The sequence below is a fragment of the Balaenoptera borealis genome (assembly GCF_965194805.1).
Source record: "Balaenoptera borealis genome assembly, chromosome: 15".
NCBI lineage: Eukaryota > Metazoa > Chordata > Mammalia > Artiodactyla > Balaenopteridae > Balaenoptera > Balaenoptera borealis.
In genome coordinates this window covers 32,218,025-32,245,502 of record NC_138871.1, presented here as the reverse complement: position 1 = coordinate 32,245,502, position 27,478 = coordinate 32,218,025, and the positions used below count along the sequence as shown (strand labels likewise).

Below are 27,478 nucleotides of genomic sequence, written 5' to 3'. Positions count from 1 at the left end.
TTTATGACAACTTGAAAACATGACATTGCATTCGAGCCACTGTAATTTAAAAGTTGTTTCCCCAGAAGTTAAGGAATCATTTGTTCTTTCCTGTGGCTCACTGGGGACTGATTAAACTTGTGCTTTTGGTGCAGCTCCAGAAGCTTTCTTGCTGTATTAGCTACTTTTGAGATATGAAACTTTTGACTGACATCTTGGGGGCCTCTCGGTCTGCTCAGAACTGGTAAAGTGTTCTCAGCTTCCCTGGATGCTGGATCCACTGTGCCCTACTCCAGGGTCTGCCGACTGTTAATGACCAAGTATGAAATTCAAATACAACTACCCTCCTCCACCATGTCAATAAATACTCAGCCTCGTGGAAGGTTCTGGGCTAGACTCTGGAGAAACAAAGAGATAACAGCCTTTGCCAGAAGATTCTGCCCTGCAAAGGAAAAGTACAGGGGAGGGCAAGGAAAGACAGCCCCCCAGAGGGCAGAAACTGTCCCTAACCAACACATAGAAACAGCCCATAAATGTATGTTATGACTAATAATGATTATAGTAAATATGTTGGAATTTGGGTCGGACAGTTAAAAAAGATCAAATCCTGTTGCTAGAACTCGGTGAGTTGTTTCTATTCTCTGCAGATTCCTGGTTGTATTCCTCCTGTGTCTGGGACTCAACTTGGTAAACTGACTCATAGCCCTCTCCTCTGGGTTTTGCATTTAGGGAGCAGGCACGGATGAGAGCTGCCTGATTGAGATCCTGGCCTCCCGGATGCCCGAGGAGATCCGGCGCATAAACCAGACCTACCAGCTGCGTATGTAGCGTCCTCAGTGGCCCTGGCTGAGGCCCTGTTCTCTGAGACCTAGACTAACAGTAGGTGGTTACCCACTGAAACACTGACCATGAGGGATCCTCAGTTCCAAGCTCTGCCTTCAGGCAGATCCCTGTCTACACAAATGACTGTTGGCTTTTCAAGACTTCTCAGGTGCACCTGCCACCCTACTTAGGCTACCCATGGTTTTATTACCCTGAAAGCTGGAAAGGTGTTCCGTATTATCCAGCAGAGAATCAAAGGTGCTTGTTCAAAAGTGGTGGTGCCATTGAATCTTAGCATTCCAGGGAATGGCCTGGAGGAGCAGTCTTGGCCAACTTCTGACCTTCAGACTGGACTATAGGTCCTGCAGCCGCCTCGGAGGGATAGCCGCTTACTCCCCTCTTAAAAATCTCCAGAGAACAATACATGCCTTTAAAAGATGCCTACCTTTTTACCCTAAGAATATAATAAAAATGCACAAAGGTTTGGATCCCACAGTATTGCTTATATTAGCTTAAAATGTCCACCAGGTTGGCTAAACAAAATATGGTACACCCACACAATGTAGTCATCAAAACGTATGTTGAAGGATATTATTAAATTACAATAAGTGGTATGGTGTAAGGATAAGTGAAAAAGACAAATCATAAAATGGGATGCTATGATCCCCTTTTTCAAAGAAAGAAAAACAATATGTGTATATGGGGGGAAATGAGGAAGGATATTCACCAAAATGTTATCAAAGATTATTATTTCTGGGTGATTAGATTCATGGTGAGGTTTTCTTTTCCTCCATTTTACTTAGTTATTTTTTCCTGTTTTCTGTAATAAACACGTATACTTTGGTAGAAAGAAAACAAAACAATAAGAGTTTTTTGGTAAGTGTTCAGATCGGGAGATTCTAAACCTCGGGAGTCTGGTTCTAGCGTTGGCTCCCCACGTCTGCCGAATACAGGACTTCTCTCTGCAGTCTCCTGCTTGTCCCCAAACACAGGTTCAGAAACCCCACTCTGTTTGCCTTTCCACGGGCCGCTTAGCTGCTTCTCTGCGTCACTGCAAACCATGTTCAGGACAAACCCCTGGACGGTAGGAACCACAGAGTGGGGATCACAGCCCGGCCTTCTCAACTGCCCAATTCAAGGAAAAAGAGCATCTCATTACCCCTCTAATGACAAGCTAAACTTATCTTGACCATTTTACCAGAGTTTCGTTTTTGGAAAACTGTGTGTGGGCTGAAAAACCTCACGACGAGCTGCTTCAGTAGACAGGTCCTGAAGAGGGTGGAAGGCTCTGGGGTGTGACGCGGTGTCGGGCAGGGTTCTTTACTCTGATGTCGCTGATTTTACTCTCTTGCTAGAATATGGGCGGAGCCTTGAAGATGACATTCGCTCTGACACATCGCTCATGTTCCAGCGCGTGCTGGTGTCTCTGTCCGCTGTGAGTCGCTCCCTCCTTTGGGGGGGGGGGGTTGGGTGTTATTGAGACACTTACTCTCTACCCATTTTTCTAGCCTTTCTCATCCTTTCAACCTCCCAAATGGGAATATTCCCCTGTGTTTTTCTTGGGTCTCTGTTATTTTATCCTCTCTCCTTTAAAGACTCTGGCTAGTCATGTAGGCCCCTTTGTTCTCATTTATACATACAAGCACCTGATACATGCCAGGTGCTCTTTTTCTGTTTGTTTTAAAGTTTTTTTTTTTTTTTGATGTGGACCATTTTTAAAGTCTTTACTGAATTTGTTACAATATTGCTTCTGTTTTATGTTTCGATTTTTTGGCCGCGCGAAGCATGTGGGATCTTAGCTCCCCGACCAGGAATCGCGCCTGCAACCCCTGCATTGGAAGGCGAAACCTTAAGCACTGGACTGCCAGGGAAGTCCCAGCAAAGTAATGTTATAGCGATATGTTAGATGAATTGAACCAGAGGCAGGGAGCCCAGGCAGGAGGTTACCTCGGTATTCCAGATACCGTGAAAAAAGCAGGTCTGGGCTAGTGTGGGAGCAGGGGTGCCAGAAAAGAGAGATGGATTTGCAAGACATTTCACATGGCTTCACAATTTAATCTTTATCCCTGACCTCCTTCCTGAGTGTGAGACTGTCATTTCTCACTGCTTTTTGCGTGTTTCCTGATGGATATTCTGCCAGCACCTCAACTCAGTCCTCCTAAACTAAACCTGAACTCATTTTCCCTCCAAACCAGCTCTTCTTCCTGGCTTGTCTTTTTCTATTCATACTGTTGCTGTTCTTCCAATAACCAAAGCAGAACCCCAGAAATCATCTCCAACTCCCACTTCACTCTGTCTCTGATATTTACTTAATAATGCCAGCCTGTTTTTCTTACTTCCTACCCATTTTTTCTTTTCCTCTCAGATTTACTGCTGCAGAGCCATGCCTAGATCATAGCATATTGAGACAGCAGAGTAATAAAACAGCATAACAAACTAGAGGAAAGTAGCCTGTTTTGCCATTCTTTGGCATTCCTCCAAGGCTTTAGCCCTGCCTTCCTGGTGAGCTAGTGTTGCTGAGGGATGGGGCACTTTCAGATGTTCCTCAAGCCCCCACCGTTGGCCCCAGAGTCTCTTGATTCTCCTGTCTTTCCAGCTCCTATTTGGCAGAATTGATCAGTGTACATTTGCCAGTTAGGAAGGCATAAGTCAGCAGGGAAGACACGGGAGTGGGGGGAGGGGAGGAAGGAGGAGAGGACTGTCCCAGAGGGAGCAGTCACCAGGCCATATTTGTCCTCCTGCCCCTTCAACTGGCCGAGACACCCACACAACATCAGGGAGCCACACCGAGCTTGCCCTCTGGTTGGTCAGCTCAGAACCGTGGGAATATCGCAAGCACGTTCAAAGACATCTGTTCTTTCTCCCTAAGCTGGACTCAGGACCCCTTCTGTCTAATTACCATGTCCTTGGGTTCCCACACGTTCTGTCTTATCAGAGCTCCCAAATCTTCATGGATCCTCTCTCAGTCTCTTTGGTTTGTTTTTCTTGTGCTCAGGGTTTGTTTTTCTCATCCTCAGGGTGGCAGGGATGAAGGAAATTATCTGGAGGATGCTCTCGTGAAACAGGATGCCCAGGTCAGTAGAACTGCAGCTTCTTTCTTCTCTTTTGCCAATAAGACAGGCCCTAGTTTGTGGACACCCTGTTATAGTCCAACGTATATTGGCCAGGCTGGAATATGTTATGAAAAAAGATTCCCGCAGATGATCTTTAATAGCAGAAGTTTCTTGCAGAGATACCTTGGGCTTGGGGGTAGTTTAGGGCATCATTTTATAAGCATCCCTGGGTTCCAGACTTCCTAACGTTGGGACCATGGTGTGGCTGCCCCCACAGAGCCATGGAGTGTCTTCTGAATTACTGGGAGATGAAGGGACCTGCCTTTTTGACCTCTCACTTTTACTTCCCCAAAGAGAACATTTCATACAACCTATGTAAAACAGCTTGGCACAGCGGGTACCATGTTGGATAAAACTAATACCAAACCCCAAGAGGCAATTGCTTCCCTGTTACCCAGCCCTCTGATGGCTGCCCTGGCACCAACCCTGGTCTATTTACTGTGGCCAGATAACACTAATAATAATAGCTAATAAAAACTGGGTCCTTACCAGGTACCAAACACTGTTCTAAGCTCATCACATGAAGTATGTCATTGAATCTTTGCAATAACCCTATGAAGTAAGTATTGCTATCTCCATCTTATAGACAAGGAAATTGAGGCTCAGAGAAGTCAAGTTCCTTGCTCAAGTTCACACAGATAATAAATGGCAGAACTGGGATTTGAGCCAGGCAGTTTGGATCTAGACTCTGTACTGTTAACCAAAATACAACCTTACAGAGAGATCGGTCCCATTCAGTATGTGAGGTATGAACCACTAGGGATTCCGTAGGAAAGAACCTTTTACCTTCACTAGAAGGGAGAGGAGTATATGGGTCCTAAGAGTTCTGAGGATTCAGGGAGGTCCATCCCATAAGGAGATACAGGAAATTGCCTTCAACCCAGAAGCTTTGAGGAGGGAGAGGTATTGAAAACACTGTATCTCCCGGATGCTTATGTGAATTTCAGCTACCTCAAGGCAAGCATTTTGGGGCATGATGGAAGGAACCTCCACAGCCCAGGTGAATCCTGAATTTAAATGAAGAGTTAGTGAGCAATGTATGTCTGCCATATATATATATATATATATATATATATACCCACTCTCACCTTTTGTGGGTTTACTAGGTGCTAGGCATTGTGTTAACTACTTTACATTTCTTCCTTACAACAAATCTGTGAAGTAGATGTTATTACTTCTGTTTTATAGATTAGGAGACAGATGAACAGATTTAAATAACTTGTATAACATCACATAGCTGGTGGAATTGTGCTCTTTGAATCCAGGTCTGTTTGATTTTTTAAAACCATGCAATTCATATTATAAAGCTATAGTAATCAAAACAGTACGGTATTGGCATTAAAACAGACATACAGATCAATGGAACAGAATACAAAGCTGAGAAATAAACCCATGAATTAATTTATGACAAAGGAGCCAAGAATATACAATGGGCAAAACATAGTCTCTTAGATAAATTTTGTTGGGAAAACTGAACAGCCATAAACAAAAGAATGAAACTGGACCACTACCTTACACCATACACGAAAATTCACTCAAAATGAATTAAAGACTTGAAAGTAAGACCTGAAACCATAAAGCTCCTAGAAGAAAACATAGGTGATAAGCTACTTGATATGGGTCTTAGCAATAATTATTTTAATCTGACACCAAAGCAAAAGCAACAGAAGCGAAAATAAACAAGTAGGACTACATCAAACTAAAAAGCTTCTGCACAGCAAAAGAAACCATCAACAAAATGAAAAAGCAACATACTAAATGAGAGAAAATACTTGCAAATCATATATATAATAAAGGGCTAATATCTAAAATACGTAAAGAATTCATACAACTCAATAGCAAAAACCCAAACAAACAATGCAATTTTAAAATGGGCAGAAGATCTGAATAGACATTTTTCCAAAGACATACAGATGGCCAACAGACACATGAAAAGATGCTCAACATCACTAGACATCAGGGAAATGCAAATCAAAACCACAGTGAGATATCACCTCACTCCTGTCAGAATGGTTGTCATCAAAAAGACAACAAATAACAAGTGTTGGCGAGGGTGTGAAGAAAAGGGAACCCTCATGCACTGTTGGTGGGAATGTAAACTGGTGCAGCCACTATGGAAAGCAGTATGGAGTTTCCACAAAAAATATATAAAAATAGAACTACCTCGTGATCCAGCAATTTCGCTTCTGGTATTTAGCCCTCAAAAATGAAAACACTGACTCAAAAAGATATACGCACTCCCGTGTTCATTGCAGTATTATTTACAATAGCCAAGATAATGGAAGCAACCTAAGTGCCCATCAATAGATGAATGGATAAAGAAATTGTGGTATATATGTACAATGGAATAATGCTAGTCGGCCATAAAAAAAGGATGAAATCTTACCATTTGCAACAATGTGGATGGACCTTGAGGGCATTATGCTAAGTGAAATAAGTCAGAAAGAGAAAGACAAATACTGTATGATCTCACCTATATGTGGAATCTAAATAGACAAACAACAACCAAAAAAAACAAGCTCATAGATGCAGAGAACAGATTGGTGGTTGCCAGAGGCAGGGGTGGAGGTGGGCAAAATGGGTGAAGGGGGTCAAAAGGTACAGACTTAGTTATAAAATAAGTAAGTCATAAGGATATAATGTACATCACGGCGACTGCAGTTAATAACACTGTATTGCATACTTGAAAGTTCCAAAGAGAAAAAAGATCTTAAAACTCCTCATCATAAGAAAAAAAAATTTTGTAACTATGTATGGTGCCAGGTGATAACTAGACTCGTTATGATGATCATTTCTCAATACATACAAATATCAAATCATTATGTTTTACACTTGAAACTAAAATAATGTTATATGTCAATTATACCTGAATTAAAAAAAAAATACACACAACAAAAACCATGCAATTCAACAAATACTTGAGAGTTCTTCAAGGAACACAGTTCTCCTTGGAAGTGACCAGATGAAAAGGTGCTTCCAAACAAATTTGGGCTGGGAGAAGTTGGAAGGAGTAGAACTCAGAATAGGGTTTTTCTGGATCCTCCAAGTCTTACAAAGAGGCAAGGAATTTAAGAACAACTCCAGTCAAGGCTTCAGCTCTTCTTCCAAGATAAGACAGTAGGAAAACCTGGTCAACCTTCGCTCTTTAACATACGTCAGCAGTAAGGGATATCTGCAAACTTTGGGTATGATAGCTGAATTTTGATGTAGGAAAGTAAATGAGTTTGAGATGAAAAGAATTATCAGAACAAGTGGAATTAGCTAGTAATTTATTATCAAAGGCAGAAATTTTAAAGTATAGAGAGGCTATTATCTAAAAGTCCAATTTTATCTATTCTTGGTATGAAAAAACTGCACTGAAGGAAATAGCAGGCAGTATTCAGAATTCCTACTTTAAAAAGACATTTGTAATATATTAATGCCACATTAAAAATGCCCCTTGGAGCTTTTGTTAGAAGATGGCACATATTTGATTCCCTTCTGAAAAACAAACAAACCAGGAAATACAAAAATAGAGAAAAATCTGCATCAACACTGGAAACTGTGGAGGAGGGCCATTAAAAATGCCAGATGGGCAGCAAAGCTGGGCCAGGGATGCAGGAGAGCCGTTCCTGCCCCAGAAAAGATGCTAACACACACACACACACACACACACACACACACACACACACACACCCTGCCCCTGCTGGAAATAGACACAGCGGCTTCCTGCAAATGGGGAAACTCCTCAGGGAAGACTCGGGCTGTGTCTCAAGTGCCTCCACTGGACCAGCATCATGTCTTCCTGTTTGAAATTCATCCAAATGAAAAGTGAGGAGCTCAAAGAAGAATCCACTTCACCTTGTTCTGGGGGAAAAACCAGGTCAGGTTCATCATTTCAAGATCAAAGGGCATGAACATCAACAAATCCCAACTCAAACACTGTGGTCTGTGAACAAACTGGGGCACAAAGGGAGGCAAACATGGGCTCACTGTATGGAAGAGACAGATTTCAGATCGCTTTGGATCCTGACACAAATGAGAGAATGACAGACTTTAATTAAACAAGAGCCAAAAAAAAAAAAAAAAAAGATGCAATGAGAAAATAATGGAGATGAAAATGGAGCTGGTTGAAGGGCAAGCGGAGATAAAGAGAGAGCTCCATGAGTGGAGGAGAAGTGTTCTTAGGAACAAGGAAAGACAGAATCTAAATGTTTATTAGAAGCAGAAATGATCAGAAATGACATTGCAGAAAACAATCATTGTGGAAGGCAGTACTAAAAAATCTCCAGAGTTCAGAAGAAAAGGACAAAGCAATCAGAGAAGAGGAGGAATATAGAGGAAACACTGTGGAGATTAGAATCTCAACAAGAAGGGTGTGGACAAATTGGCCCTAAAATATATTTAAATATATAATAAATGTACAAATAAATTAAAGCATCTGGTCCTGGTCTAAGAATAGGGAGAAGTCAATGGAATGATTAGAAAGTCTAAGAGCAGAACCAAGCCTATGTGAGAATATTCAGGAATACATACAGAATATACACATTTCAAGTCAGTGAAGAAAACACAGAGTACTTAGTGGAGTGGGGACAATTGGCTAACCATTTGGGAAACAATAAAGTTAGATCCCGACTTTCACCTGACATTGTAATAAACTCCAAATAGATTGAAATTTTTAACATAAATAAAGCAAGCCATAAAGGTACTATAAAAAAGTATAGTTAAATATTCTTTTTTAAATCTGGAGCTGGGAAAGGATTTTTGTATGCATTTTCTTTTAAGGCAGAAACCATAAAGGAAAAGGGTTGATAGTTTGGCTAAAAAAAAAAAAAAAAAAAATGAACTGTCTTAGCAAACAATACCACAAACAAAATTAAAGATCAAATGATAGAATGGGAAGAAATTTCACCTTATGTATAATAAGCTTAATATATAAAGTATATAAGTAAACTACAGTTTTGATACTATGAATAAGAATGCCCCATTTCTCAAAAAAAAAAATGGACCATGTACATTAACAGGCAACTCAAAAAAGGGAAAACTAGAAATGGCAAATACACCAAAAAATGACCAGCCTCACTAGTTATTTTTTAAAAAATTAACACAAAAAGATACAATTTTCTACCCATTACTAAAACTTTACTCAAGTTCATTTTTATGGTATTTTACAAAAGTATCGTTCTGTGACAGATTGAAAGTTCATTCCTTGCCCACATGTCCTAGTTACTATTGCTGTATATAACAAACCACCTCCAGCTCGGTGACATAAAACAACCACCATTTTAGTATGCCCATGGATTCTGTGGGTCAATAATCCACACAAGGCACAGGCGAGATGGCTTGTCTCCGCTCTGTAATGTCAGAGGTCTTAGCTGGGAAGACTTGAGTAGCTGGAGGTGACTCAAATGGCTGGGGTTGGAGGCTCCATCACTCATGTGTCTGGTGTCTGGGCTGCAGTCACTCAAAGGCTGGGCTCATCTGGGGCTTCGAAAGGATCTCCTACATGTGGCCTCTCCAGGTGGCGTGGGCTTCCCAGAGCATGGCGGCTGCATTTCAAGAGGGACCGTCTGGAAAGGCAGCACTCCACGAGAACCAAAGCTGCCTGACCTTTATGACCTCGCCTCAGAAATCAGTGTCACTGCCACCATGCTTTAGTGATTGAAGCAGTCACAAGCCTGCTGAGATTCAAGTTAGAAAAACACTGAATTAGATGAACCTTTTGTGCCCTCCCAGCTTTAAAATTCCACGGTCCTATGAACTGACTCTTTAATAGGGTGGGAATTAGAGAAGGAAGTGAAGAAACAGCTGAGTAGATGGAGGTAAGCCCAAGGAGTGACAAAATGTATCAATTTTGTCAAGGGAATTTTGAGAAATTGAACAAGCCGGCTGCTGATTATAAATGAACAGGAGGGTTTAAAAAATTTTTTTTAATAAAATACATATAACAAAATTTACCATCTTAACCATTTTTAAGCATACAATTCAGTAGTGTTAAATATATGCACATTGTTGTGCAGCCAATCTTCAGAACTTTTTCTGAACTTGCACAACTGAAACGCTATGCCTGTTAAACAACTCATTTCCCCCTCGCCCCACTCACTGGCAACCACCATTCTACTTTCGGGCTCCATGATTTTGATGCATCTAGGTACCTCATATAAGTAGAATTATGCAGTATTTGTCTTCTTGTAACTGATTTATTTCACTTAGTATAATGTCCTCAAGCCTCATCTCTGCTGTAGCATGTGTCAGAATTTCCTTCCTTTTTGAGGCTGCCTAGTATTCTGTTGTGTGTGTATATACCACATTTTATTAATCCATTCATGTGTTGATGGACATTTGGGTTGCTTCCACCTTTGGCTATTGTGAATAATGCTGCTTTGAATGTGGGTATACAAATAACTCTTTAAAATCCTAACTTCAATTCTTTTGGAGATATACCAAGAAGTAGTATTGCCAGATCATATGGTAATTTCATTTTACTTTTTTTGAGGAAAAGCCATGCTGTCTTCTATAGTAGCTGCATCATTTTACATTCTCACCAACATAGCACAAGGGTTCCAATTTCTCCACATCCTCATCAACACTTGTTATTTTCTGTTTGTTTTAAATAGCAGCCATTGTAACGGGTGTGAGGTGTTATGAACAGTAGTTTTGATTTGTCGATAATACTGTATAGTTAAAGGGAATTCCCTGGTGGTCCAGTGGTTAGGACTCCGTGTTTTCACCGCTTAGGGAGTGGGTTTAATCCCTGGTCGGGGAACTAAGACCCTGCAAGTTTCGCAGCACAACCAAAAAAAAAAAAACAGTAATAATATAGTTAAAGTAACCAGAGTCAATTTCTTATATTTCTACCAGGTTGGAATATAAGCAATTACTAATGGGGTCCTGGTTCTACTGTGAGACCTTCTGTAGTCTCAAGCAAATCACAGATCATTCCAGAGTGGTGTTGTCCAATAGACTTTTCTGTGATGTTGAAAATGTTCTACATCTGCACTGTCTAGTATGGGTAGCCACTAGCCACAAGTAGCCACTGAGCACTTGAAATGTGGCTAGTATGACTGGGGAGTTGAATTTTTAATTTTATTTAATTAATTAAAATTCAAATAACCACATGTACTTAGTGGCTACTGTATAGGACAGCCCAAGTCTAGGGCATTCCTTTCAGGTCTTAAGACAGAAACATGTAGTGTGCATGTAGGGAGCTGCTGGTGTCTGCCCTGACTCTCAGGGAGATATTATAGAGTCCCATTAGTTTTATACCTAAGGAAAAATCCTGAGTCATTTCCACTCACTGCCAACACCACTTCCACCCCCATCATCAACAAAATAAAACTAAGCTAACTCTGCTCTTTGAATTTCTGGAAGTATTTACGTATGTCCTGGCACTTTCTCCATTGTGTTTTAAACTTGTGCTTTGTTTGGCTTCAGGACCTGTACGAGGCCGGAGAGAATAAATGGGGGACAGATGAGGTGAAATTTCTAACTGTTCTCTGTTCCCGGAATCAAAATCATCTGTTGCATGGTAAGGCACTTGCCTCATTGTCTAAAGAAACTATTTGAAAGATAGTGAAAACTATATTACCTGTAATTGATAACCTTTTTCCCTTTACTTGGTACAAAGATCTAATTTTGCTGAACCGTCTTAGATGTCTTACCTTGGAAATTCATGGGTGCAACAATGTGCGTGAGGGCCAATTGCTGAAAGATTAATTATGAATAATTAGCAGATATATTCATAGAAGTTTGGAATTCCTGTTTGTAGGAAACAGTCCTCCATAGTCAGTCCTTTTTCTAAAGCAGCTCCCTTTAAATTTAGTTACATAAGACAAAATCTTTAGTACATCAGCAAGCAATAAAATAGAAATGTTGGTTGACATTTATTCCTATTTAACATCCAAGTTGTAAACGCTAATAGAAGTGATTTTTTTTAGGGGGTATGTTGCATAAGATGAATAGTGGATGATTTCAGATTTTATTTCCTATGTGTAAAGTTTCTAATTTGCTTCTGATAATGCTAGTCTTTGTAATGTGATTTTAACTTCTTTGGGGAAAAGGTACTATACAATTGTAGAATATTTATTGTCAGGTTTATTTTCTTCTTGTAAACAGCAATAAAGGTTTAATAAAATGTTTCATCTTTTATATAAGCTTTTGAGGTCTTTATGCTATATCCTAATTTTATAAACTCATCATGCCCTTATAATCACTCGCAATTTACAAAACTTGTGGGAAATTTGAGAAGAATGAGTTTGCTAAATTGAAAACATGAAGAAAATTGAAAATTACAACACACTTGGAAGTTGCAGTTATTTCAGATATTCCACAGTGACAGTAGGTGATTACTCCAGTTAATAAATGTCGTGGGCAGTCATCAGATGCACCAACTTCTGACTCAGATCCTTATTTTTTTTGCCTTCCCTTGCCTGATTACTAGTAAGGCAAATCTCTCCCTCGTGTTATTTTCCAAGAACTGCAGGTCCTCAGAAGCCGATTTAATGCAAATATATTTGTAAGAATTTTCGCTTCCAGGCATAAGTCAATAGTTGGGCAGTTATAAAACATTTGCTTGTAAGCCACTGGAAGAAAATCTTTTAAGCATTATTTGAATAAAGAAAACATCATAATTTTCTTACCAACCAACAATAATAGTGAGGATTCATAATAACTAAGATTTTGTTAATTATCTTCTAGGTGCAGTGCTAAGCATATTATAAGCATTGGTCGTTGCAGCAGCCATTATTTTCCCCATTTTACAGCGGAGAAAACAGTCTTAGAAAATGTGTCAATTAGATTTTTTAATTCCAAGCAATATGCACTGAATAATTACATAGGAAAAGAGAAAATAATATAGAAGGGGACAAGAGGGAAAATGGAAAATACTAGAGGTCCATTGAATTGAAGGGAGAGCTGAACAGCTCCAGAAAGACTAGAAATCAAGGCAGTTCTGGGGATCTCAGTAGAAGGGAGTCATGGATTTATTTCTAAGGCAGAGTTTCCTAAAATCTGGTCTCCATTAAAAATGCTGATTCTTGGACCCCTACTTCAGACTGGCTAATTTAGGATTTCTGAGAGTGACACGCAAGGAGTTGAACAGGTTTCTCAGTTGATTCTTATGTTCTCTGAAGTTAAAGATGACTCAGTGCTTTTGGCCATCCTCATGATATCTGCTCAGTTAAAAAATTCCCAGGAGAGTAAGACTGATTGGCCCTGGTCGGATGAACTGCTCACTCATTTGTTAGAGCTTATCATGTATGTTGGGGGGTAGGGGTGTTCCTGGATTGACAGCCCTGTGAGAATCACTCTGATGGCGGTGGATTAGCATCCCAAAGAAGGCAGTGTTAAGAAGATAAACAAAACAGATATCCACTCTAAGAAGGCTCCAGAAGGAGGCAGCAAGAGAGAAAAATATGTTCATAATATTCAAAAATACTTGGTAAAAAAGGGGAGAAATTTTAATTATGTTAAAGTCTATTAAAAGATGCAAGCAACTGTTACCAAATGTGACTAAGCTTTGAAAATGTTGAATTGCTCTAGTTTTTTTTTTAATTGACGTATAGTTGATTAACAATGTTGTGTTTGTTTCTGGTGTACAGCAAAGTGATTCAGTTATATGTATATGTATATATGTATATACATATATATATTCTTTTTCAGGTTCTTTTCCATTATAGGTTATTACAAGATATTGAATATAGTTCCCTGTGTTATAGAGTAGGACCTTGTTGTTTATCTATCTTATATATAATAGTTTGTATCTGCTAATCCCAAACGCCTAATTTTTCCCTCCCCCACCTTTCCCCTTTGGTAACCATAAGCTTGTTTTCTATGTCTTTGAGTCTGTATCTGTTGTGTAAGTTCATTTTTATCATTTTTTAGATTCCACATGTAAGTGATATCATGTAAAATTTGTCATTCTCTGTCTAACTTACTTCACTTAGTATGATAATCTCTAGGTCCATCCATGTTGCTGCAAATGGCATTATTTCATTCTTTTTTGTGGCTGAGTAATATTCCATTGTGTGTGTGTGTGTGTGTGTGTGTGTGTGTGTGTGTGTACATATATACACACACACCACATCTTCTTTATCCATTCACCTGTCAATGGACATTTAGGTCGTTTCCATGTCTTGGCTCTTGTAAACAGGAATTGCTTTAGTTTTGATGTGCTGAAAGGAAGATGAACATACAGGTGATCGCGAGCTTATTAAGGAAACAATGAGAAAAGAAAGCAAATCTCTCCAGAGGTTATCTCCACTTTATGTGGTGAAAACAGGGTCCCACATAAGGGGAATGACTTGCCTGATGTCCTCCAAGATTCACAATATTCCTTCCTCCTCTCCTCTGTTCCATTCCACTTGCCGTATGCATCCTGGTTCTCACCCACATTGCTAATTAGTTTCCTCTTGAAATATGCCAAAGAATAATAGTGTAGTCTAGTTAAAAGATGCTCATTCTCTCCGTACAGTTTAGTTTCCTCTATTTTTTTTATTATTTATAATTTCATTTTGTTATTGTTTGTAGTGTTCGATGAATACAAAAGGATATCACAGAAGGATATTGAACAGAGTATTAAATCTGAAACATCTGGTAGCTTCGAAGAAGCTCTGCTGGCCGTAGGTAAGCTGGTAGGGGGTGGGGCGTGGAGAAACAAATATTTATAGACTTTCCTCCTTATTATCAATTTGTTGTCATGGGTTGTAGAAATTTTTTTCAGGGATAAAAAAAATTGTTTAAATCACTCATGACGTGTGATCCAGACTTTTTTTTTTAAATTCGTTAATTTATTTATTTTTGGTTGCACTGGGTCTTCGTTGCTGTGCACAGGCTTTCTCTACTTGCGTCGAGCAGGGGCTACTCTTGGTTGCGGTATGCGGGCTTCTCATTGTGGTGGCTTCTCTTGTTGCAGAGCATGGGCTCTAGGTGCGTGGGCTTCAGTAATTGTGGAATGCGGGCTCACTAGTTGTGGTTTGCGGGCTGTAGAGCACAGGCTCAGTAGTTGTGGCGCACGGGCTTAGTTGCTCCGCGGCATGTGGGATCTTCCTGGGCCAGGGCTCGAACCCGTGTCCCCTGCATTGGCAGGTGGATTCTTAACCACTGTGCCACCAGGGAAGTCCCGTGTGATCCAGAATTTTAAGCGAGAAATATTATATACAACCTGATTGTTATTGTACCATGTGGCTTTATCTATTTTATATCCTCTGTGCCTTTGTATCTTAGTACATGGAAAGGTTAATCCTATACTAGCTGCATCTTGCAAGTCTGTGAATGGTTAGAACTAATAACTGTTTCATATGGTACAGATAGCAATAATCTTTTTGAAATTTTATGCTGCCTTATGCTTTAATGGCCCTTATTAATTATTTGTCTAGGAACTTGACAATAAATTGAGGGTACTTTCCATCTATGAAAATGCTTTTAGCATAGCCTATACTCATAAAACATCGTTTGGCTAAATTTTTCCGACAAAGCAATCAAAAGATACTACTTCACACCTTGTAGAATCAATGGGAACAAATGTCACTTTTTTCTTGCAGATTTTATCTGTAATCTTTTCATTTCTCTTTTTATCTCTTGACAGTAAAGTGCATGAGGAACAAATCTGCATATTTTGCTGAAAGGCTTTATAAATCTATGAAGGTAAATGGCCTCATTGTTAGCATCTGAATGGCTCTGAGGGTCTTGTGTCCACCTTCATATGCTTACTTATATCCCCCATGCAAATTAGCCAAAATCAGCTTGAGCTATTCAGTTCAATTCCTCAAATACTTCACCGAGTGTTTGCTAATAATAATGCTAGGTAATATTTATTGAGTACTTATAATGTGTGATCACTGTTCCTAATACTTTATATGTACAATTTTATCCCCACAACAGCTCTGTGGGGCAGGTACTGTTATCAGCTTCCATTTTACAGATGAGAAAACTGAGGCATAAAGAGGATAGGCAATTTGCCCAGGGTCCTCAGTGAGGAAAGGAATGGAGCAGGGATGCAAACATTGGCAGTCCAACTTCAGATTCCCAGCTCCTAACCATGCATTGTACTCTGTGCAAGCACCCTTGCTGAGAACCATGGGAGGGGCAAGAGAGATCAAACTGCAGTCCCTGGTCTCAAAGAACTTCTAGCTCTGAGAGGAAGGCAGCTATGTGCAAAACACCAGTAAGAACAAAATAGAATGTAAGACGGTAGTTGAGGATCCAAATATTATAGGAACACAGAGGAAAGGGTGTTTAAAAAAAATATTTGTTTGGGGGTGAGGATCAGAAAAGGACATATAAAGAAATTGGTATATTTGAGCAGGACCTTAAAGGAAGTTTTACATCAGAGGGTTTTACATGGTAGGAAGGATGGTAAAGCTGGGAAGGGAAGGATGACATGGTGGGTGGATCACCGTATGTGAGGCAGGAGGGCTGGAGAACACAGGGTATGTCTCTAGAAGGGCAGAGAGCCGTCTCCTCTGGTCAGAACACTGAGTGTTGAAAAGATAAGTTGGGGAAACCCTTGAGCTCCGTGGTGAGGAGCAAGATTCCACAGGCCTCTAAGGTTATAGTACAAGGGATGTCATCGGGAGACTGATACATAGTCTGCCTTGATAGACTAACAAAGAGCACTGTCTGAAAACTAGCTCAGCTTTGTATGCAGGGATCTTGTTTCTTCCTTAGGGCTTGGGCACTGATGACAACACCCTCATCAGAGTGATGGTTTCTCGAGTGGAGATTGACATGTTGGACATCCGGGCAAACTTCAAGAGGCTCTATGGAAAGTCTCTGTACTCCTTCATCAAGGTAGGTCACAGCAGCCTTGCCTTGGCCCAGAGGAAAGTGCTGATGAAAGGAGGGGGTTCTGACCTAGGTATTTAGACACTTCTTATCCTCTCCTTGGCAGACATCATTCCATTTAAGGATGGTACTCTAATTCAGATATTTCCAGCCTCTCTCCTTTCCCACAGATGTTTAAATCTCTGCCTGGTTAGAAGCTGGAAATGTTTACCTTCTAAATAGAGTTAATTATTTCATGTTGACCCCAGACAAAGAAAGATTTTATATATATATATATTTTTTTGGAGTTTCCATATTTTTTTTTAATTTTTGAATTTTATTTAATTTATTTTTTAATACAGCGGTTCTTATTAGTCATCAATTTTATACACATCAGTGTATACATGTCAATCCCAATCTCCCAATTCATCCCACCACCACCCCCACCCCCCAGCTGCTTTCCCCCTTGGTGTCCATACATTTGTCCTCTACATCTGTGTCTCAATTTCTGCCCTGCAAACCGGTTCATCTGTACCATATTTCTAGGTTCCACATATATGCGTTAATATACGATATTTGTTTTTCTCATTCTGACTTACTTCACTCTGTATGACAGTCTCTAGATCCATCCACGTCTCTACAAATGACCCAATTTCGTTCCTTTTTATGTCTGAGTAATATTGCCTTGTATATATGCACCACATCTTCTTTATCCATTCATCTGTCGATGGGCACTTAGGTTCCTTCCATGACCTGGCTATTGTAAATAGTGCTGCAATGAACATTGGGGTGCATGTGTCTTTTTGAATTATGGTTTTCTCTGGGTATGTGCCCAGTAGTGGGATTGCTGTGTCATATGGTAATTCTGTTTTTAGTTTTTTAAGGAACCTCCATACTGTACTCCATAGTGGCTGTATCAATGTACATTCCCACCAACAGTGCAAGAGGGTTCCCTTTTCTCCACACCCTCTCCAGCATTTGTTGTTTGTAGATTTTCTGATGATGCCCATTCTGACTGGTGTGAGGTGATACCTCATTGTAGTCTTGATTTGCATTTCTCTAATAATTAGTGATGTTGAGCTGCTTTTCATGTGCTTCTTAGCCATCTGTATGTCTTCTTTGGAGAAATGTCTATTTAAGTCTTCTGCCCATTTTTTGATTGGGTTGTTTGTTTTTTTAATATTGAGCTGCATGAGCTGTTTATATATTTTGGAGATTAATCCTTTGTCCATTGATTCGTTTGCAAATATTTTCTCCCATGTTGAGGGTTCTCTTTTCGTCTTGTTTATGATTTCCTTTGCTGTGCAAAAGCTTTGAAGTTAAATTAGGTCCCATTTGTTTATTTTTGTTTTTATTTCCATTACTCTAGGAGGTGGATCAAAAAAGATCTTGCTGTGATTTATGTCAAAGAGTGTTCTTCCTATGTTTTCCTTTAAGAGTTTTATAGTGTCCGGTCTTACATTTAGGTCTCTAATCCATTTTGAGTTTATTTTTGTGTATGGTGTTAGGGACTGTTCTAATTTCATTCTTTTACATGTAGCTGTCCAGTTTTCCCAGCACCAATTATTGAAGAGACTGTCTTTTCTCCATTGTATATCCTTGCCTGCTTTGTCACAGATTAGTTGAATAGGTGTGTGGGTTTATCTCTGGGCTTTCTATCTTGTTCCATTGATCTATGTTTCTGTTTTTGTGCCAGTACCATATTGTCTTGATTACTGTAGCTTTGTAGTATAGTCTGAAGTCAGGGAGTCTGATTCCTCCAGCTCTGTTTTTTTCCCCCAAGACTGCTTTTGGCTATTTGGGGTCTTTTGTTTCCCCATACAAATTTTAAGATTTTTAGTTCTAGTTCTGTAAAAAATGCCATTGGTAATTTGATAGGGATTGCATTGAATCTGTAGATTGCTTTGGGTAGTATAGTCATTTTCACAATATTGATTCTTCCAATCCAAGAACATGGTATATCTCTCCATCTGTTGGTATCATCTTTAATTTCTTTCATCAGTGTCTTATAGTTTTCTGCATACAGGTCTTTTGTCTCCCTAGGTAGGTTTATTCCTAGGTATTTTATTCTTTTTGTAATGGTAAATGGGAGTATTTCCTTAATTTCTCTTTCATATTTTTCAGCATTAGTGTAAAGGAATGCAAGAGATTTCTGTGCATTAATTTTGTATCCTGCAACTTTACCAAATTCATTGATTAGCTCTAGTAGTTTTCTGGTGGCATCTTTGGATTCTCTATGTATAGTATCATGTCATCTGCAAACAGTGACTGTTTTACTTCTTCTTTTCCAATTTGTTTTCCTTTTATTTCTTTCTCTTCTCTGATTGCCGTGGCTAGGACTTCCAAAACTATGTTGAATAATAGTGGTGAGAGTGGACATCCTTGTCTCGTTCCTGATCTTAGAGGAAATGCTTTCAGTTTTTCACCATTGAGAATGATGTTTGCTGTGGGTTTGTCGTATATGGCCTTTATTATGTTGAGGTAGGTTCCCTCTATGCCCACTTTCTGGAGAGTTTTTATCATAAATGGGTGTTGAATTTTGTCAAAAGCTTTTTCTGCATCTATTGAGACGATCATATAGTTTTTATGCTTCAGTTTGTTAATATGGTGTATCACATTGATTGATTTGTGTATATTGAAGAATCCTTGCATCCTTGGGATAAATCCCACTTGATCATGGTGTATGATCCTTTTAATGTGTTGTTGGATTCCGTTTGCTAGTATTTTGTTCAGGAGTTTTGCATCTATATTCATCAGTGATGTTGGTCTTTTCTTTTTTTGTAGTATCTTTGTCTGGTTTTGGTATCAGGGTGATAGTGGCCACATAGAATGAGTTTGGGAGTGTTCCTTCCTCTGCAATTTTTTGGAAGAGTTTGAGAAGGACGGGTGTTAGCTCTTCTCTAAATGTTTGATAGAATTCACCTGTGAAGCCATCTGGTCCTGGACTTTTGTTTGTTGGAAGATTTTTAATTACAGTTTCAATTTCATTACTTGTGATTGGTCTGTTCATGTTTTCTGTTTCTTCCTGGTTCAGTCTTGGAAGGTTATACCTTTCTAAGAATTTGTCCATTTCCTCCAGGTTGTCCATTTTATTGGCATAGAGTTGCTTATAGTAGTCTCTTAGGATGCTTTGTATTTCTGCGGTGTCTGTTGTAACTTCTTTTTCATTTCTAAGTTTATTGATTTTAGTCCTCTCCCTCTTTTTCTTGATGAGTCTGGCTAATGGTTTATCAATTTTGTTTATCTTCTCAAAGAACCAGCTTTTAGTTTTATTGATCTTTGCTCTTGTTTTCTTTGTTTCTATTTCATTTATTTCTGCTCTGATCTTTATGGCTTCTTTCCTTCTGCTAACTTTGGGTTTTGTTTGTTCTTCTTTCTCTAGTTCCTTTAGGTGTAAAGTTAGATTGTTTATTTGAGATTTTTCTTGTTTCTTGATGTAGGCTTGTATAGCTATAAACTTCCCTCTTAGAACTGCTTTTGCTGCATCCCATAGGTTTTGGATCGTCATGTTTTCATTGTCATTTGTCTCTAGGTATTTTTTTATTTCCTCTTTGATTTCTTCAGTGATTTCTTGGTTATTTAGTAACGTATTGTTTAGCCTCCATGTGTTTGTGTTTTTTATGTTTTTTTCTGTGTAAGTGATTTCTAATCTCATAGCATTGTGGTCAGAAAAGATGCTTGATATGATTTCAATTTTCTTAAATTTACTGAGGCTTGATTTGTGACCCAAGATGTGATCTATCCTGGAGAATGTTCCATGCGCACTTGAGAAGAAAGTGTAATCTGTTGTTTTTGGATGGAATGTCCTATAAATATCAATTAAATCTATCTGGTCTATTGTGTCATTTAAAGCTTCTGTTTCCTTATTTATTTTCATTTTGGATGATCTGTCCATTGGTGTAAGTGTGGTGTTAAAGTCCCCCACTATTATTGTGTTAATGTTAATTTCCTCTTTTATAGCTGTTAGCAGTTGCCTTATGTATTGAGGTGCTCCTCTGTTGGGTGCATATATATTTATAATTGTTATATCTTCTTCTTGGATTGATCCCTTGATCATTATGTAGTGTCCTTCCTTGTCTCTTGTAACATTCTTTATTTTAAAGTCTATTTTATCTGATACGAGTATAGCTACTCCAGCTTTCTTTTGATTTCCATTTGCATGGAATACCTTTTCCCATCCCCTCACTTTCAGTCTGTATGTGTCCCTAGGTCTGAAGTGGGTCTCTTGTAGACAGCATATAGATGGGTCTTGTTTTTGTATCCATTCAGCAAGCCTGTGTCTTTTGGTTGGAGCATTGAATCCATTCACATTTAAGGTAATTATCGATATGTATGTTCCTATGACCATTTTCTTAATTGTTTTGGGTTTGTTTTTGTAGGTCCTTTTCTTCTCTTGTGTTTCCCACTTAGAGAAGTTCCTTTAGCATTTGTTGTAGAACTGGTTTGGTGGTGCTGAATTCTCTTAGCTTTTGCTTGTCTGTAAAGCTTTTGATTTTTCCATCGAATCTGAATGAGACCCTTGCTGGGTAGAGTAATCTTGGTTGTAGGTTCTTCCCTTTCATCACTTTAAGTATATCATGCCACTCCCTTCTGGCCTGTAGGGTTTCTGCTGAGAAATCAGCTGTTAACCTTATGGGAGTTCCCTTGTATGTTGTCGTTTTTCCCTTGCTGCTTTCAATAATTTTTCTTTGTCTTTAATTTTTGCCAATTTGATTACTATGTGTCTCGGCGTGTTTCTCCTTAGGTTTATCCTGTATGGGACTCGCTGTGCTTCCTGGACTTGGGTGGCTATTTCCTTTCCCATGTTAGGGAAGTTTTCAACTATAATCTCTTCAAATATTTTCTCGGGTCCTTTCTCTCTCTCTACTCCTTCTGGGACCCCTATAATGTGAATGTTGTTGCATTTAATGTTGTCCCAGAGGTCTCTTAGGCTGTCTTCATTTCTTTTCACTCTTTTTTCTTTATTCTGTTCTGCAGCAGTGAATTCCGCCATTCTGTTTTCCAGGTCACTTATCCGTTCTTCTGCCTCAGTTATTCTGCTATTGATTCCTTCTGGTGTATTTTTCATTTCGGTTATTGTATTGTTCATCTCTGTTTGTTTGTTCTTTAATTCTTCTAGATCTCTGTTAAACATTTCTTGCATCTTCTCGATCTTTGCCTCCATTCTTTTTCCGAGGTCCTGGATCATCTTCACTCTCATTATTCTGAATTCTTTTTCTGGAAGGCTGCCTATCTCCACTTCATTTAGTTGTTTTTCTGGGGTTTTGTCTTGTTCCTTCATCTGGTACATAGCCCTCTGCCTTTTCATCTTGTCTATCTTTCTGTGAATGTGGTATTTGTTCCACAGGCTGCAGGATTGTAGTTCTTCTTGCTTCTGCTGTCTGCCCTCTGGTGGATGAGGCTATCTAAGAGGTTTGTGCAAGTTTCCTGATGGGAAGGACTGGTGGTGGGTAGAGCTGGGTGTTGCTCTGGTGGCAGAGCTCAGTAAAACCTTAATCCGCATGTCTGCTGATGGGTGGGGCTGGGTTCCCTCCCTGTTGGTTGTTTGGCCTGAGGCAACCCAACACTGGAGCCTACCTGGGCTCTTTGGTGGGGGTAATTGCGGACTCTGGGAGGGCTCACGCCAAGGAGTACTTCCCAGAACTTCTGCTGCCAGTGTCCTTGTCCTCACGGTGAGACACAGCCACCCTCCGCCTTTCAATAAAGATTATATTTTAATGAATGGTTTTAAGAGCACAATTTCCATTTCTACCTGCTCACAATAAAAGAGAAGCAACTGAATCAGTCATCCAGAACCCCATCCAGGGCTAGCTGAGGTCTGCTGAAAATATGGGAAAACATGATAGTCATCCTGGATTGCTATTCTTTACCTGGCACCAGACTTCTAGGAGTCCTAACATGGCATGGGAGTGATGAGAAGTGATTCACATCTCTCAAAACCCCTCATTACTGGGACTTTGCTTCTTGAGGAAGCCAGAAGGGCCTCCGGAATATGAAGCCAAACCCATTTTCCTAGAAGCTGGGTTGCCAGCACAGTAAATGTCAAATCAGGATTTGATCTGTGAATTCAATATTCTGATCCTACTCATAGCTTGGAGAGGTTTACCTACTAGGTGATTTGAGCTGCAGAGTTTATGACTATGTCTACAAGGCATTTAGGAACTTGTTTCTATTTCTGTACAGTCTGTGATGTCACTTTTTTTTGCAGAGCCGAAATATAGCTAGCTGTAAGCAAAACAACTTTAAGATACAAGGATGACCATAAATGAAGCTATGGGAAAATATATTTGTAACATATACTTATAATGTATGGTTAATATCCCTATATGAGGAGCTTGTACAAATTACTAAGAACAAGGAGAAAAATCCAAAAGGAAAACTGGACAGAAAGAAAACATGAGCTTCATGAAAGATGAGACACAAATGGACAATAAATATGTACAATGTTTAATCTCACTAATATATAATGGATTGCAAATAAAAACAAATCATCATTTTTCACCTAATACCTTAACAAAGTTTAAAGAGATGATAACCAGCATTGAGAAAGGCTTGGGGAAATCTCACCGTCTCTTATGGAAGCACTGTAAACTAGTCTAACTTTCCGAGGAGGCAACTTGCCGATAAATGTTTAAAAAATAAACTGTACCTCTTACTTAGTTATTATATATTTAAGAATATCTTTAGGCAAAATAATAAGGTAAAAATGCGCTAATCCACAGAATGGGAGAAAATATTTACAAATTATATCTAATAAGGGTTTACTATCCAGAATATATAAAGAACTCCTACAACTCAATAACGAAAAGACAAACAACCCAATTAAAAAATGACAAAGGATTTGAATATCTTCATTTCTCCAGGGGAGATATACAAATGGGCAATAAGCACGTGAAAAGATGCTCAACATCATTATCAAAACCACAGTGAAATACCACTTTGTACCTACTAAGATGGCTATAATTTTTTTAAAAATGGAAAATAACAAATGTAGGTGAGGATGTGGAGAAATTAGAACCTTGTGTATTGCTGGTGTGAATGTAAAATGGTGCAGCTGTTGTGGAAAACAGTTTGGCGCTTCCTCAAAAAGTTAAACATAGAATTACCATATTACCCCGCAATTCCACTCCCATGTATATACTCAAAAGAAATGAAAACGGGGACTTAAACAGGTATTTGTACACCAATGTAAACATTATTTATAATAGCCAAAAGGTGGAAACAACCTAAGGGTCCATGAACAGGTGAATGGATAAACAAAATGTGATATATACATACATAATGTGAATGAAGTTTCTGATACATGGATGAATTTTGGAAACATTCTAAGTGACATAAACCAGACACAAAAGGACAAATACTGTATATGATTCTACTTACATGAAATATTTAGACTAGGTAAATTCATAGAGACAGAAGGTAGATTAGAGGTTACCAGGGGCTGGAGGATAAGGGGAATAGGAAGTTCTTGCTTAGTGGTTACAGAGTTTATTACACATTATTTTAATTTTTATTAACCAATAGGGGATGACTCAAATTATGGAAAATCTATACAGTGGAATACTATACAGACACTAAAATGATGGGGTAAAAAATATTGATTGACTAGGGGAAACAGCACAATAAATACATTTACATTATATATTTGTATATATATAAATATGTTAATATGTGTATACACACACTCACACAACACTGGAAAAAATTAAAAATAAAGAATACATTGCCCATTCAATGAAAATTGTCAAAAGAAACAGAATAGAAATAGAAAATATGTAAATAATAGAAAAAAGACAGAAGTAAGATTAAAAATGTAAGTTATAATAATAAATAAACTCTCAGGTTAGGTAAAAATATAAAATCCTACTCCATGCTGTTTATAAGGAACAGTTGAAATACAGTGATATGTAAGAAGCTTTAAAAAAAAAAGGCCAGGGAAAAGAACATTTGATAAAAAGAAAGCAGGGATTATACTATAAGTAAAAAGAAGAATTTAAGGGGAAAAAGTATTAAATAGGACAAAGTAATAGATCACTTTATATTGATAAAAGCAACAATTTACAGCAAAGATTAAATTACCATAAAACTTTAGTTGCCAAATAGTATTGCATTCAAATATATAAAGAAACTTGAGGCTCCAAAAGAAGACATTGATGGAAATACTATGCTAGATAGACTTTAACACATCCTTCTCTTTTGGCAGATCAATGAGACAAGGTATAAACAAGGGTGTATTAAGATTGATTTTAATAGATACACATTAAACTTTGAATCCCAGCCCATCTTTTCTAGTGCCCATGAAACACTAGCAAAAATTGATCTATTATTTAGGCCATGAAAAATTCTATGTAAAAATTATAGCACCTTTCTGGAAGGCTATTTTGCAACCCATACTAAAAGAAAATACATGATCATTAATCTGGTAATTCCCATTTTATGAAAATTTATCCTGAATACATCATTTTAAAACTGCACAAAAATTTATAGTATGTTTATTGCAGCAGTGTTTATAATAGTGAAAAATTGGAAAAAACATAAATATCCAATGGGGGGTGATCAAATAAATTATTTTACCTATGTACAATGGAATACTCTGTAACCATTAAGGAATGATGTTGTGGAAGAGTATTTAATAAATTAAAATAGGGAAATAGGCTATAGTAAATAAAAAAGTAGAATATGGAAGAATACTACAATCCCATCACGTAGGAATCTATATCCATAGAAAAAGGTCTGGAAGGATATGCAAAAACCAAAATGTTAGGGAGAGTAATCTCTAGATGTTAGAATTATAGATGATGTTTTTATATTCTTTTATGTCTATTTTCTACATTGAACAGGCGTTCTTTTTATAATAAAAAATAACAAATGTCATTTAAAAAAAAAAAAAAAACCTCTCCAAGAAAGATCCCGGCAAGACTGAAAAAGTTAACCTAGATGACTTTGAGCTGTGTATTCTATTTTAAATCCCATTTATCTGACTGTAACTCTGCTTTCCTTGTCCCCAGGGTGATACATCTGGAGACTACAGGAAGGTACTGCTCATTCTCTGTGGAGGAGATGATTAAAATAAAATCCAGAAAGGATAGGAGGATTCCCTACACTTCGAATTTTTTTTAACTTCATTTTTCTACACTGCTGTTAGCATTATCTCAGAATGGTTATTTCCAATTAAAATGCCTACAGATGCCTCCTAAGATATAGACTGTATTATTATTCATCTATAATTACTCACTATGATGCTTTAAAGCTGTACTTGCTTTTCACAGCTTATAAAACCTAAAAGGAGATTTTAAATTAGAAATAAGAATGTGCTCCATGTTTTCAACAGATTTCTTCCTTGTTTGTGTTTCACAGAAATTGGAATATATTAAATTATTTCATATTTTCTTTTTGGTGAAAACTGTTGAAATGGAAGACTGGAAGACTGTTCTAAAATCACTTTTCTTCCCTAATTCTATTTTTAGAGTGGCTAGTAATTTCTTGATTTGAAATTGTGAGCATCTAGTTAGTAAGAATATCTATCCAATTTGCTACTTTACTTGTCATAGTTTGAAAGCATCCACAGATCTCCTTTGTTTAGGTTTTTGTCTAAAGTGTTAGTTGATCTTTACTAAGTTTGGCATTAGAGACTTCCTCCATCACATCTTATGTTACCATCTCTTAGTCTCTCCAGGTTAAAGTATACCAAACTCACCAACTCTTCTGAACGAATTCAATTCTAAGTGTGGTTATACAGATCATATATGTCTGGTTACCAAACATAAATGCTGAACATTCCACAATATTATGGTTAATAATAATAATAACAATATAATAAAATAATAATAATGGTACTGATCCAGCTTGAAGATGAATGTGAAAGAATTGTGTCAAACTGCGTATTCTGGTGATGGTGTAGTGCTCTGAATTTACTTTTACTTAAAAATTTTTGTGCCCCAAATTTTTTAAATCATTTTCAATTTTGTTGATTTGTAGTAATTTATACTTAGACTGTGCCTTTCAACTCTAGAATTACTGTAAAGGTGTACTTGGATTTAATTTAAAAGTTCAGTTTGTATACAACATGGAAAAATAATTTCAATAAAACACGGTGCCTTTCAAATGAGGTATATGCTTTCTCTGACTGACTTTTCTGCTTGTGAGTTTTTTCATCCTGGACTCTGAAAGGAGATATTTTTGAAGGATTTGTGTTACTCAATTTCTATTAGAAAGTACAACATTAGGAAAAATAACATATTTAATCTTATGTACCTCTACTGCTGTAAAACTAATGTTCATATATACCAAACACTACTTAATGATATAAAATAGTATATTTAAGTTATCTCTGGAAACGAGTGATGCTCTTGGTTCTAAGTAGAACATTCATATTAAATAAGAATATTTGTCTTCTTTGTTCATTCTATAGTTATTTGTTGTATTTTGATGGGTGAAATATAAGGATTTGTTTCTACTTGCCTATTACAAGTGCTTGACTACTGGTGAAAGCTATTTACATGAATACTTCCAGTTAATTATAGGAAATAGTACTGCTGCTTCAATACCTACCCAGAAGAGCATGGAATTTCCAAATTAACGTTATTTGGCTTTGGAAGCATTACAAATTTGGGGGGGTTTTATCTTTAAATTATATATGGCTTAGCCAGAATTTTAAAACAAATTGCATATGTTGATGGGAAGCTTTCTAGAGAGTAGGTTAAAGCCACCCTGGAGGAATGATTGCTGTATTGAACAAGCATGACTTTGTAATATAACTAGGAAGCAACTTTGTTTTTTTTCTCCTACTGTCCATTTACATTTATTCATTGGGTCTAGTTCTT

General features: G+C 38.0%; 1 protein-coding gene across 5 annotated transcripts in view; it reads left to right on the top strand.

The window, feature by feature from the left end:
- The window catches only part of ANXA4 (annexin A4), an 81,978-nt gene extending 55,197 nt beyond the window's left edge, over positions 1-26,781 (top strand). For 4 of the 5 annotated variants that reach the window (XM_082356409.1, XM_082356406.1, XM_082356407.1 and 1 more), the window contains 7 exons: positions 709-799; positions 2,157-2,236; positions 3,819-3,875; positions 11,328-11,421; positions 14,421-14,516; positions 15,478-15,536; positions 16,560-16,772. In XM_082356409.1, the coding sequence (XP_082212535.1) occupies positions 709-799; positions 2,157-2,236; positions 3,819-3,875; positions 11,328-11,421; positions 14,421-14,516; positions 15,478-15,536; positions 16,560-16,757 (675 nt within the window). In that variant the 3' untranslated portion in view covers positions 16,758-16,772. Of the gene's footprint in view, positions 1-708; positions 800-2,156; positions 2,237-3,818; positions 3,876-11,327; positions 11,422-14,420; positions 14,517-15,477; positions 15,537-16,559; positions 16,773-25,663 lie in introns of those variants that run through there. The other variant, XM_082356410.1, reaches the window with a different exon arrangement.
- The last annotated feature ends 697 nt before the right edge of the window (positions 26,782-27,478 follow it).